Here is a 13,146-nt window from a genome sequence, read left to right as displayed (position 1 = left end):
CCTGCCGGCTCGGGGCGAGCGGTGCCCGGGGAAGGCCTGAGGGCCAGCAGGACGAGCGGGGAGTGGGCAGGAGGGCTGTGCGTCGGGAAGCTGGGAGGAGAGGTGGGGAGCGGCGGGCCTCCGGGCAGGAAGACGGCTGCGGCCTGCGGTGTCGTGTCGGGTGGGCCCTGGGCGGGGGGCACACGGTGGCTGCTGTGTCAGCTCACGTTTAGAGGGGAGCGGCTGTCGGGGTTGCATTCCTGCCAAGAACTCATAGCTCCAGAGCTGCAAGTCCAGGCTTGTGGTGTTTTTCTGGGCCCAGAGCCCCTGCGCTGGGCAGAGGTTGGAGCAGTCGGTCATCCCTCTTCCCTGGGAGTGGACCTGGGCCCCTGTTCTGTTGGCCCAGCAGCCCTAGACACGCCCCGCGCGCTGTTGGTCTCCTTTGGTCACCTTTGGGCTTGCGCTGGCTACGGCAGCTGTCTCCAGAGGCCACCCTTCATAACACTGTTGTTACCTAAGAGATAAGGAAGCTTAATTCTGAAAGGTTTCCCTTGCCACGTGTGTGCGGTCCCTGACAAGGTGCTTCACAGCCAACACTTCCGCTGGTCAGGGTTTACTCACGCTGTAAGATCTTTGAAGAAACTCAGGAAGTCGAATTTACGTTTAAGGGAATAAGGAGTCACCTGATTTGTTTCAAATGAATAAACGGAAGCTGTTTAGACAGTTCTCCTCACGCTGCGCCCGCAGAGGTCGGAGCCCCCCACTGTCCTCGTTCCTTAGGGACGCCCCCCCCCCCCCCCGCCCTCCGCGTCGGGACAGGGGTCTTGCTGCGCACGTGCCTCGCGTTCTCTGCCCTCGTTCCAGTCCAGCGTCACGCTGGAGGGCTCCACACGTGGGCAGAGCCTGTGAGTCAGATCAGCATAAATTATTCTGAATAACTTTTCTACCCTTTACTTAAACTTTAAATGCTGGTCCGTTGGTCATGGTGCCCTGGAACCAATGTTGGCAAGACCCAGAGTTTGCAGAGCTGAAGATGCGATGTTTCCGCTCTGGCTGTTCCTGTAGCTGAGGCAGCGACATCTGTCTCAGCGCCGTTGTTAGTACGGCCTCAGCCCAGGCTTCTGAGAGCTCTTCCAGCCTTGAATTTGCACATCTCATTGGCAGCATCTAATCGAAGTTCATCACAGAAGGACTGCAGGACCGCTGGGATCCTTGCACTCGAGGCCTCCCGGGCCGCCAGCGCGGCCTGAGTGTCGACGTGGAGTTAGCCAGCAGTGGCACTTTGCGTGGAAGCCTCAGGGGTGTGCATACCTTTTCCAGTTAGTCTGACAGTCAGAGCTGGCAGCGGGGGAGGCGAGGGAGTGTCAGGACAGCGGGCGGGATTAGCGTGAATTACCATGAGGAGCGTGGGATGAGTAGGCAGTGATTTCAGAAAGGCCCACAAGCCCTTGACAACGTGATGAATAAGGCCCCCGGCGGCCGTGTGGTCCGTTGTCGTGAAGTGGCCGCCGGGCCTGAGGACGCGTGGCTGTGTCCCGGGTGCCGGGCGGTGGTGGAGCTGCAGGAATGGGGTCCAGTGCGGGCTTCCCCTTGTCTGTGTTCTGGGGAAACTCTAGTTCCCCCAGAGACCCCCACCCCTGTCCTCCGTCGGAGCCTGGGTGGACTGGAGACGCTTGCTCCCTCCAGCTGGTGGGTCCAGGGCAGGGCAGGCCCGCTCTCCGCCGCTGGGAGGCCGCGCCGTGGGGGCCGCTTCCCGACCCGTCCTTGAGTGTGGTCTTCCCTGCTCAGCTGTTCCCCGGGCGGCCACCGGTCAGGAAGCTGCTGGAGACACTGCAGGAGTGGCTGGCCAGCCTGCCCCTGGACAGGATCCCCTACGACGCCGTCCTCGACCTGGTCAACAACAAGATGCGGGTGAGGCAGCCCCTTCGACGAGCATGGGGGACCCCGCACCTGCCCTCGGCCGATGCACCGCCAGTCTCCCTCCCCGGTTCTGCAGCCCGGTTTCTACGGCAACCTCCGGTTCCCTCTGCCTGGGTCTGGGACAGACAGCCAACCGAGACGGTGGGGCTTTTGTCAGGCAGTGAAGCATTAGGGTTTGTTTTCTGTTTTTTTAGTGAACTCATCTAGAGTTCACACTTAAAGTAGTGAATGAAGGTGATGGGTCGAGCTGCCGTGCAGGCCGGGCGTGCAGCCAGGGTCTTGGGCCGGCGTCGGTGGCCGCAGGCTCCAGGGCGTAGGCTCCCCGGGGTCTGATTCCAGCGGCCCTGTGGGTGCCGGTTTCTAGCCTTGGCCTCTGCTCCATGGGACCTGAGCCGTGTGACGGGGAAGGTGGCCGAGAGCAGGGGCTCAGACCCGCAGGGGCCGGGCCTGTGCAGTCACCCGTGGGGACCGAGGGGCTGGGACGCCCGCGGAGCGCAGTTCACAGCCCCACTTCTGGGCTGTTACAGCCCTTCGGCCTTCAGCTCGCTGCTTGTAAGGTGAAGGTCCTATTCATTCACATGGAGAATTGCCTGACAATTGAATTTTTTTGTTATTAGTCTTCTCCTATGAATTTCATTGTAACTAATTCTAACTTTAAAACAAAATGGGTGTCAAAAAAACAGAAAGGCTGGGTGTCTTTATGCTGCCTAGGGCTGCTTCATGAGGACACAGGTGAGCTCTTCCCTTCTCCCCAAGGACTGGAAAAGAACGGGCCACGTTTCCGTATCTTGAGAACTCTTTTAGTAAAATAGAGACTTTTTTTCTCTCATTTATTCGTTATTGGATTTAAATTTACACACGGTGAGATGTACAGTTGAAGTTTTGAGAGACGTGCTCCCTGTGTAACCACCGCCCAATCAAGACTGACCACATTCACCAACTTTTTTTGGTTTTTTGGCTGTGTTGGGTCTTCATTGCAGTGCATGGCTTTCTCCAGTTGCAGCTACTGGGCTCTAGGCGCGCGGGCTTCAGTAGTTGTGGCTCACGGGCTCTAGAGCGCAGGCTCAGTAGTTGTGGCGCACGGGCTTAGTTGCTCCGCGGCACATGGAATCTTCTCTGACCAGGGCTTGAACCCGTGTCCCCTGCTTTGGCAGGCGGATTCCTAACCACTGCGCCACCAGGGAATTCCACCACCAACTAATTTTAACAATTCAATTATCTCTTATTGTTTTCCTACCCCCCCCCCCCAGATTTCTGGAATATTCCTTACTAATCACATAAAGTGGGTTGGATGTCAAGGAAGCCGACCAGAGCTGAGGGGCTACACATGTTCTCTGTGGAAATTGTTCCACACTTTGACTGTTCGAGCTGGGACCCATCCAAAAGCGCTGGACGGCACAGGTGAGCTGTCCCCACCTGGGCCACCCGACACGGGTGCTGCGCTGCTGCCTGCCGGGGCCGCCCCGAGCTCGCGCGGAGGGTGACGTGCCTTACGGGGCCCCGGGTCCATTCTGAGGAGGGTGGAGGTGAGCGTCTTTTCTGGAGGTCTGCTCAGCCCCCGTGCTGGCTCGGGGTACCGGAGCCGAGTCCCCACCCTCTTCCCTCACGGCCAGGGCCTGGCTGACCCCTGGGGATGGGAGTCATGGGCGGGGTGAGGGAGCGCTGGCCAGGAGCGCCGCTCGGTGTCAGCGCCTCCTTTGCTTTAAAGAACACGGGAGTAAATGAAACACATTTGGAGAAGCGTGTGGTGACCTGGTGTTTCTAGCAAGTCACCTGGAGCAGCGCGCGCTCCTTATCTCGCGGCGTCTGTGGGGCGGGCGCTCAGGTGTGGCCTGACCAGGGTCTTCGGCTTCGGGTCTCCCAGAGCCTGGGCGCAGAGTGCTGGCCCGGGACGGTGGGGAAGAGAGGAAGAGACACCCTCCCGACACTTGCGCCCCACATGGGGGGCTATCCTTCCTCGCCGTGTGGCCTCCCCCTAGGCAGCCGGCTTCATCGGGGCCCTCGGTGGTGTTAAGTCCGTCACCTCTGCCATGTTTGTTCGTTAGAAGTGAGCCAGTAGGCCCACGAGGGTAGGCGATGACACAGACGTGGCTACAGGAGGTGGGACCACGTTTATATCCCACGCAAAGCGCTAAAAAACGTGTTGGATTTTTGGATCCTCTCTGGACTGCGTTGTGTGTGTGCCTCTCGGTTTCAGCGGGCCCCTGACAGCCATGGGAACGTCTGCTTTTAGTTCCGTATCTTATTTTATTTTTTATTTTATTATTTATTTGTTTGTTTGTTTATTGGCTGCTTTGGGTCTTCGTTGCTGCGCGCGGACTTTCTCTAGCTGTGGCGAGTGGGGGCTACTCTTCGTTGCAGTGCGTGAGCTTCTCATTCCAGTGGCTTCTCTTGTTGCAGAGCACGGGCTCTAGGCGTGCGGGCTTCAGTAGTTGTGGCACACGGGCTCAGTAGTTGTGGCTCATGGGCTCTAGAGCGCAGGTTCAGTAGTTGTGGTGCACGGGCTTAGTTGCTCCGCGGCACGTGGGATCTTCCCAGACCAGGGCTCGAACCCGTGTCCCCTGCATTGGCAGGTGGATTCTTAACCACTGCGCCACCAGGGAAGTCCTAGTTTTGTTTTTTTAATCATTCAGGTTCACTGATGTCTGTATTAAGTCAAAGTGAAGTTTTGGGACCCACACTGTCCAAATATTCTTTCCGTAAAATTGTAAAATTCTTTTAGAGTTTCCTTTTGCTGTGTAACAAACGAACCCCAGACGCCGTGGCTTAAAACAACCACCAGGTTTTTGCTCATGGTTCTGGGGCTCGGCTCTTTGGACGGGCTCACCTGTGGCCTCGCTCAGGTGGCGGCGGCTGACTGGTCTAGACTCAGAAGGTCGGGCTCCCAGGCAGCGCCAGCTCCCCACGGGGCATCGCCACATCCGGGAGGGGCCTTGGGGTCTGGGCATCACTTCCGCCACAGCCTGTTGCTCAGACAGGCCTCATCCAGCCCAGGTTCATGGTGGGGAGATAGAGGCCGCCTGTCGGGGAGAAGCAGCAGAGGGGCATGTGGCGTCTTCAGACATCTCTACCACCCCCGGCCCTGCTCCAGGTGACGTTGGATTTCCACTCCTCCGGGGTCTAGTGGGAGAGGTGGGCTTTCAATCGAAAATTCTCTTAAGAATCTCACAGCAGAACACGTAGGGTGTGTTCAGGAGAAAGCTCGGGAGCCCAACAGCAGGTGAGATCAGAGCCTCAGCACTGCCCGGCGGGACGCCGGCCGCGGCGCTGGAGCCCACGTCTGAGACGTGAGCCTCAGTTGTGCGGAAAGTTCTGCTGAGAACGGGGAGACACGTAGAAGGAGGTGGGGACAGCAGGGAGGAGGTCATCGCCGGGACGCGCTGTAAAGTCCCTCAGCACCGATGCCGGCAGAATGAGGGCAGCGGGATGACAGAGCACACAAAGAAGGAGGTCTCGAGTGCGCTTTCTCCTCGTCGCGCAAATGGAAGCAGTATCCGAGGAGTCTGTCTCACGCCGAAAGAATTGGGTCAGACTGAGACCCGGATTATGTCTTGGGAGGGTTTTCCTCCTTGCTGCACGCTTAAGCCCCATCGACTGAAAAGCCTGCGCGGCCCCTAATCCCCACAGGTAGGGGTTTAGGTTCTTGTCCACTTTAAAGATTAGGGTGGCCCGAGCGTGCAGTGGGTCGGTGGGGGCGCGGGAAGGAGGATTACCCCGCCGGGCGCGGCAGATGCCAGCCACAGGCCCGCAGCTGGGACAGCAGCGCCCGGCCGACAGTGAGGCCGCAGCATGTGCACGTGGCCTCGGGGCTGGGTGCCCCCTGGCTGCCCTGGGAGACACTGGGAGCCCGGGGCAGGTGGCGGCGTGCGGCTTCGGGCCTTCTCTGAGCGACCCGAGCAGGACTGCCGAGGCTGACGGCCCACGAGGCCTCTCCGGGCGGGTCCGGCTTCCTGGGCGTCAGGACCGCACCGGCCACAGAGAGAGGTGGCTCGTGAGGGCTGCCGTTAAGAGGGGCTCAGCCTCCAAAACCGCGTCGTCTTTTTTTCCAGTTATTTTGCTGGATTCCTTTCAGTGCTGACATTTAATCTGCTTTCATCTCACAGCCTCTTGTTCGCACGCCCAGTCCCCCGTGTTAGTGTCTGGACAGGACTCTGGTCCAGGCCTGTGCTGCTGCCCCTCTGCCATCCTCAGGGGTCCTCCTTTCGGCGCATTGCGGGCTGCGTCGTCCTGCTCTTGGGGACGTTGTTTTCTGCAGACGTCTTGCCCCTCGCTCCCAGGGCCTTTACTCGGCACCCGTTGTCCTCCCGTTAGGGTCTGTGTTTACAGCCGGTGATGAAAACCGTCTGTGTGGCTGGTAGATGCTGGAGGGTTTCCTCACACGGAGGGGCTCGGCCTCTTTGAAAGAGTGCAGACCTTCACCAGCCTGCCACCCCGTCGCTCCCAGAGGGAGCCCCAGCAGCTGACCAGCCCGTGACCGTCGCTGCCCCTTTCGTGGAAGATCCGCCACAGGGCGGGGCTGGCAGCAAGCCCGGAGGCCCCTCCTAAGGCCTGGTTCGTGCTCGGGCTTGTGCTCTGCAAGGATCCCCAAGCAGAGCAACTGCAGGTTCCGAGTGAGCGGCTGCCACGCCCGGCAGGAGCTCCGGGGTCCGCGTGTAGGGCGGGGAAAGTCGCACGTGGGACTCAAGCCTGGGGCGAGCCCGGACCTCTGGGCGTGGGGTAGGGGCTCCTGGCAGACCTAATAGCTCCAGGGCTCTGGCTCGTTCTCCTGCGGGCCAGCGCACGTCCTGGAGTGGCTCCGGCAGCTGGACACAGGCGGCCGTCCGCTCTTGGGTTGCGCGCATCTGGCGTGGTGTCGGGGCAGCAGCCATCTTGCGGTCGCGGTGGGCGTCTGGGAAGGAGCCGTCTCTTCCCGTGTCCGTGCGAGGACCCAGGGGGCTGGCCCGCGGCCTGTATCAGGCACTCAGCTCGTCCCTGGCTCCCCCGATGCCACCCCAGGCCCTGCGGTTCTGGTGGAAATAGTCCGACATGCTTTGGTCCCTCCGCAGGGTTTGAAGACGACCCCCAGGCAGTGCTGCAGGCCATCAGGAGGTACGTTCACGTCTTCTTCGGGTGTAAGGAATGCGGTGAGCATTTTGAGGAAATGGCTAAAGAATCGATGGATTCCGTGAAAACCCCGGACCAGGCAATCCTCTGGCTTTGGAAGAAGCATAACGTGGTCAACAGCCGCTTGGCAGGTGAGCGGAAGCCACTCCGCGTGGCCTGTGCCTGGGTGCGGAGTCCGAGCTGTGGGTGGCGGGGATGGCACCTGAGCTGCGCCACCGCCCTGCCTGCCCGCCACGTGCCAGCCTGCCTGCCCGCGGGGCTCACGGCCGGGTCGTCTGCCCTGACCAGATGTCAGTTTCCTGGTGACGTTGGCCAGGGAGCTGCCAGAGACAACAGCCATTCCCGTCTGCCAGTCCCCGGCATTCCAGATTGTTCTCTCACTGCAGGGCTCCCAGGCTGCGTGGAAACGGAAACGTCTGTCCCCCTCGGTAGCCCGCTAGGCCCCTGAGTAAATTCGACAGTGGAAGACTTGGAATATAATTAATTTTCAGTAAGGAAAATTTTAGCGTCGTTAAAACCTGCTCTCAGACCGTAGACCAAACTCCTCAGGGTGGTTTTGTTTAAAAAAAACTAGGGCGCGTGTATTTTCTCAGAGTTAAGTAATTCAAACTGTTCCTAAATCAATGGTAGATTAAAATTAGGCTTAAAAATAATCCACTGAGAAATAAATCTTACTAGAGATGAATAGAAAATGCCACTAAACTATTGGTTTTTACTTAATCCACCGTATCATAAAAACATCTTACAGCTAAAGCACTAAAGAGAATTGGTTTTCCTTTGGACTCGGAGCTGACCGCCGCGGCTCCAGTCACGTGGCCGCGGCCACTCGCGTTGGCGGCTTTGTCCTTTGCCTTCGGCTGCAGGTGAAGGCACTTCCGCTGTGGCCCTGGTACAGACGGCTCCACGGCCAGGGCGTCAGTCTGCCCGCCCTCTCAGGGGCCGCGTGGTGACCCCGTCCCGGCAGTGCTCAGCCCCAGAGCAGCCGGCGAGACTCCAGCCAGGCTGCCGTGTCCGGGCGCCGCCTTGTGCCCCACGAGGTGCTGCGCCAGAAAGGCGCCTTAGACTCTGCGCGTCCCCCCAGCCCCCTCGGTCCCGCCTCTGGCCTCGGGGTTGAGGTCCATGCAGTGCTGCGCCGGACACACTCTGGCATCTCCTCCCGTCTCGGGGTGTGAATCCAAACCCCCCGCTGGATGCAGACCCCAAAGGGGCGCGCCCAGGCCCTGAGTGGTGTGCGTTGCCCTCCAGCTTCTGCCCAGCCGCGGCCCGTCATGCGCACGGCGAGCGGGCCGGAGGAGAGCGCCTCTGCCGAGTCAGGAGGCCCACAGACTGACCGATGCCCTTTACGTGTGCTTCCGGAAGCACTCTGAGGTGGCGAGGCAGCCCCAAGTCGGGTCAGCGAGTTCCAGGAGCCCGGAGGGCCACGGGCCACGCTTGCTGTCAGCGGGGCCTGTGGGAGCCGGGCGTCCGGGGCTGTCACAGCCTCGCAAGTGGAAGAGAAACAGGAGTTTGGAAGTGCAGCTGCGAGTGCGGGGGCTTCGTGGCTCTGCCTCGAGGGCTTGCCCCCCAGTCGTTGGCTGACAGCCCAGGCAGCACTCTGCCCATGGGTGTCGAACGAGGGAGCGAGGGAGGGCAGGGGAGAGGGTCCCCTCGGCCCGTCCGCATGCTGAGGGAGCACCTTGAGGGAAGGGAGGACAGCGGAGGTGGGGGCCCCTCGAGCAGGGCTGCGAGGTCAAGGGCGTGGAGCTGGGAACTTGCCAGCCCGCTTGGGTGTTTGGGGCGGGGTCTGGCCAGGTGAGTGGTGGTGCCTGAGTGTGGACGGCTCCCTGTGCCGTGGGCCGGGAATCCACCAGAGGGCGTGAGGGAGGACGCGCGGTGCTGCGCCGGCAGCTGTGCAGGGAGGGCGCGTGGGAGGGGAGCGTCGTGTGGACCCCACTGGACGGTGGCAGTGGAGACCGTGGAGGGAGAGGGCGGTAGTGGGCAGGCAGGAGGCATGGGGGCCCGCGGCGCCGGGGTGGGCGGTCAGGTGGCCGGGAGGCCTCTTCACAGTGGCCCTTCCTCCTCACAGGCCACCCGAGTGAGGACCCAAAGTTCCCAAAGGTTCCGTGGCCCACTCCGGACCTCTGCCCGGCCTGCCATGAGGAGATCAAGGGCCTGACCAGCTGGAACGAAGGCCAGGTGCTCCTGTTCCTGAAGCGGCACTACAGCAGCGACAACCTCGAGGACAAGTACTCCTCGGACTTGGGAGACGCTGGTGAAGGCGCCCCGGCCACGGGCGCGGAGCGGGCCGGGGGCCATGCTTCCCCAGGGCAGCCGCCGGCAGACCAAGGTGCCGAGAGTCTCCGTCCTCCCGGCGTGCTGCCCCCCAGGCCTCGCCTGTCAGAGAGGTCGCACCAGGCGCTGGACGTGAAGCTCGGGAGTCTGAGCGGGGCCGAGGGCCGCCGGGGGGCGGGGGCGGGGGCGGCCTTCCTGGGGACGGGCTTCTCCAGCCTGGACATGAGCCTGTGTGTCGTGCTCTACGTGGCCTCGTCCTTGTTCCTCATGTTAATGTACTTCTTCTTCCGGGTGCGGTCCAAGCGGTGGAAGGTCAAGCACCACCACCCGTCCGTGTAGGACGCGGCGAGGCCGCGGAACCGCCTTCAGAAAGCCTGCAGCTTTAATCTTCAGATCAGGGATTCGGTCAACACTCGGACCTGGTGTCGCCTCCATGGCGCCCTGTGCTCCCCCACGTGCTCTCCCTGCAGGGGCCGCACCCGGCACGTGGCGAGACTGTCTGCACTCCTGGGGCCCTCAGGTGGCGCCTTGCACAGATCCTGGAGCGGAAAGCCTTGTCTGCTCTTACTCTTCCGGGTCTGAAAAAGAAGTGGGGAGGCCAGGCCCCGCGAACAGAGCTTTGCCGCCCGCTTTCAGCTCGAGTTGCTAGACTGCAAGGCCTCGCTCTGGGATCTGGAGAAAACGCACTCTCTTTCCTCCCCCGCTGGGGCCTCCGGACGCCTCCCCTTCCCGCTGCTCCTCGAAGCCAGTGATCTCAGTGGTTCACTCGCCGCTTGATTGTTTCTGCTTAAGGCAAGAGAACATCTCCGGGCGCCAAGGCAGCTCCGGACCGGGGAAGGGAAGCCCCTTAGTCAGTCGTCCCGGGCTCTGCAGACGTGGAGATGAGAGTGTGGAGGGGTAGGGGGGCCGGTGGGTTTGCGGGGCAGGGTGGTGCCCCTCTAGTCTCCAGGGGCATCGTCTGTGCTTGTTAATCTGGTGACCAGAGGCCGTAAGCGAATCCCAGTCTGCGTCCACTGTGGGAGGGGAGGGCCTCTGGGGAGGGGGCTGCCTTCAGGATCTCTGAAGAGATCCTGTGTCGTCATCCTCCAGCACCTGCCAGTCCCCGTGAGAACCTAGGGCTCGGTGTGAGGGAGCCGGTGGCGCCCGGGGCAGACTGTGGTCTGGGCCAAGCTTCATTTGCCTGGGGCTGTTTCACCGTGGGTCCTGGTGCAGGGCCCCAGTGCCCCAGGCTTCGATGATTAATTTTCTAACATTGAATGGTTTTAACACATTATTTGTAAAACCCAAAACATTTGGAAGTAAATTTGCCTCTGAAAATGTAAACAAAGAAACAGAACAAACTATGGCAGGGAACGTTTCCTTTGAGATCCTTTGTGGCTTTGTTGGTTTGTCTCACAGGCTCAGATGTACCCATGTGCGCGCGCCTGCGCGTGTGTATGTGTCTGTGTGTGTGACTATGATGGTTGTAACAGTGTTTCCTACTCTGCCTGTTCCAGTTGTGTGTTTACTAAGTACCGTTGACCATGTGACCATGTAACGCGGATGTGACCGTTGCAGCTTAGGGAGAATAGGGGGCTGATTCCTTGGACAACTCGCAGGAGCTTCGTGGTCACCTTCAGTGGGAGGCGTGGTCACCTTCAGTGGGAGGCGTGGTCACCTTCAGTGGGAGGCGTGGTCTGGAGGCCTCCGGGCAGGAACCTGCTCCCCAGCCGCCGCTTCCCCTGCACTTCTCTGCCGTGAGAGGTTTCTTCTTGTTTGACACTTTTTTAACCCCTGGGAGCCTTTGTGTTTTAAAAGCCAGGAGCTTGTCTTCGTGGCTAAGTTGTGTGCCTGGGTTACTGAAGACACCTGTTGTTTCTTTGCAACTTGAAAACCGGGCAGATTTACAGAGAACCGAAAGGGAAATACTTGGAACCGTTAATTAAACTGCCTTTTGGTTTGTATTGAACGTCTTTTTCTCCCCTAAAGGCAGTTTCTTTCGACAGTGGGAACTGGGTGGTTTTGCAAGTGTCCCGTCTTATGTACTTTACAGAACCTAGCTGAAGGGCGCCGCTGGCTTCCGCGTTTGTAATAATACTGCAGCTTGAGGGGCAGTAGGTCAGGGAGAGGACATGCCAAGGTGGCCCACGGGCGCTGTGTCCCGTCGCTGATCAGAACTGGACGCTCCCTCTAGGCAAGGGTTAAGTTCTGTTTTCTAAAGTTGTAAGTATTGAGACTAATGAATATAATAGTTCGGTAATTTAAATGTATATTTATTTTTAATGGAAGGATTTTGATTAAAAAGAAGCTAATGGACATGGAAATGTCGGTGAAATTTCTTACCTGCAAGGAAAATGAACATTTTGTATTTAAGTAAACTATAACGTGCACATTTTAAGAATAAAGAAATCCGATGTTTGGAAAAATTGTAATTCTTTTGAAGTGAGCACTAGCTCTGCAAGGGATGCGGTGTCGGGCGGGAGTGTCAGACGAAGCCTCCTCTCCCTTCTCGGGTGTGTGGACAGGACGTCTGAAATCCCAGAATTTCTTGTATTGAACCAGAGGCTTTTTGGAAGATGGCCCAAGGGTCAGGTGGAAGGTGAAAGATGAGAAATCGATGATGAATGATAGATGGTCTTCTTGGAGCTGAGCTAGACTGAGTGGGCTCAGGACAGCACCCTTCCTCCCACGAGAGGGGAGACGGGATGGTGACTGCGATGGGTGTAAATCCTACTCACAAGGCACCAGAGAGGCCCCCCCCCAGGTGAGGGAGCTGCCAGACCTTGGCCTTCCCTGCGCACCACTCTCCTGGGCCGCCCCACTCCTGCCAGGCCTGAATGCCCAGCCTCGCAGTCGGCCACCAGGTTTGCCTCATGCCCACGGCTTTGCCCCAACACCTGTTTGCTGCCTCCGGTTCTGAACTGTTAAGTTATTTTATTTATTTATTTATTTTTGGTTGCATTGGGTCTTCGTTGCGGCACGTGGGCTTTCTCTAGTTGTGGCGAGCGGGGGCTTCTCTTGTTGCGGAGCACAGGCTCTAGGCTCACGGGCTTCAGTAGTTGTGGCTTGAGGGCTCCGGAGCACAGGCTCAGTAGTTGTGGTGCACGGGCTCAGTAGTTGTGGCGCACGGGCTCAGTTGCTCCGCGGCATGTGGGATCTTCCCGGACCAGGGCTCGAACCCGTGTCCCCTGCATTGGCAGGCGGATTCTTAACCACTGCACCACCAGGGAAGCCCCTGTGAACTACTTTGATTTCTTCTCCCGCCTCCCCCGCCTTGCTTTGGTCGAGTGCGGCTTCAGGGGCGTTCTCTTGACTGCAGTTTCTGTGAATTCACCTTCCCAGCCGGTCTGTGCCCCCGTCCGGAAAGGGCACAGGCAGCCGCTGGCACTGAGTGACCGGCAGGCACCCTGCCCCCCAGCCCGGTCTGTGTGGTGCCGGTGTAGGCTTACCATCGGGTAACCCCTGTCACCTAGGGTCTTGGCGCTCACGGCTCTTGGGTCCTTCTGAGTAGTTTCTGTTGGGGCGCCCCAGCTGCCCTTCCTCCCCGCTGCCCTGGGGGAGTGGAAGGGGGCTGTGGCCTGAGACCCGGGGGCATTGCGTGTTGGGGAGGTCGGGCGTGCAGAAAGTTCCTCCCGCCTAAAGCAACCGTTGAACGGGGCAGCACCTGGAGCTAGAGCCTCAGTAGGAGCCTGTCTGGAGGCCGATGGGGCTGGAGAACCCTCGGCCTGGACGCTGCCTTCCAGGAGGCCGGGAGCAGGAAAGAGCAGGAACGGCAGGGTGGAGCACCCGCTTGGGGCGAATCCCCAGCCCTCGGGCCGGCCTGGAGCTCAGGGCGCAGCCAGCTGCCGCTGCCGCCCAGGCCTGGCGGCGGAGGGGATGGGGACGCGGCGGGGC

The 13,146-nt window shown here is 59.9% G+C and overlaps 1 protein-coding gene across 1 annotated transcript in view; it reads left to right on the top strand.

Moving 5' to 3' along the window:
* QSOX2 (quiescin sulfhydryl oxidase 2) overlaps positions 1-11,678 on the top strand; it is a 29,075-nt gene extending 17,397 nt beyond the window's left edge. Inside the window, exons 9-12 of the mRNA XM_033859060.2 lie at positions 1,768-1,890; positions 3,150-3,300; positions 6,945-7,133; positions 9,068-11,678. Coding sequence (XP_033714951.1) covers positions 1,768-1,890; positions 3,150-3,300; positions 6,945-7,133; positions 9,068-9,612 — 1,008 coding nt within the window. The 3' untranslated portion in view covers positions 9,613-11,678. The remainder of the gene's footprint in view (positions 1-1,767; positions 1,891-3,149; positions 3,301-6,944; positions 7,134-9,067) is intronic.
* The last annotated feature ends 1,468 nt before the right edge of the window (positions 11,679-13,146 follow it).

This window comes from Tursiops truncatus, chromosome 6 (assembly GCF_011762595.2).
Source record: "Tursiops truncatus isolate mTurTru1 chromosome 6, mTurTru1.mat.Y, whole genome shotgun sequence".
NCBI lineage: Eukaryota > Metazoa > Chordata > Mammalia > Artiodactyla > Delphinidae > Tursiops > Tursiops truncatus.
This window is presented reverse-complemented; position numbering and strand designations above follow the sequence as displayed.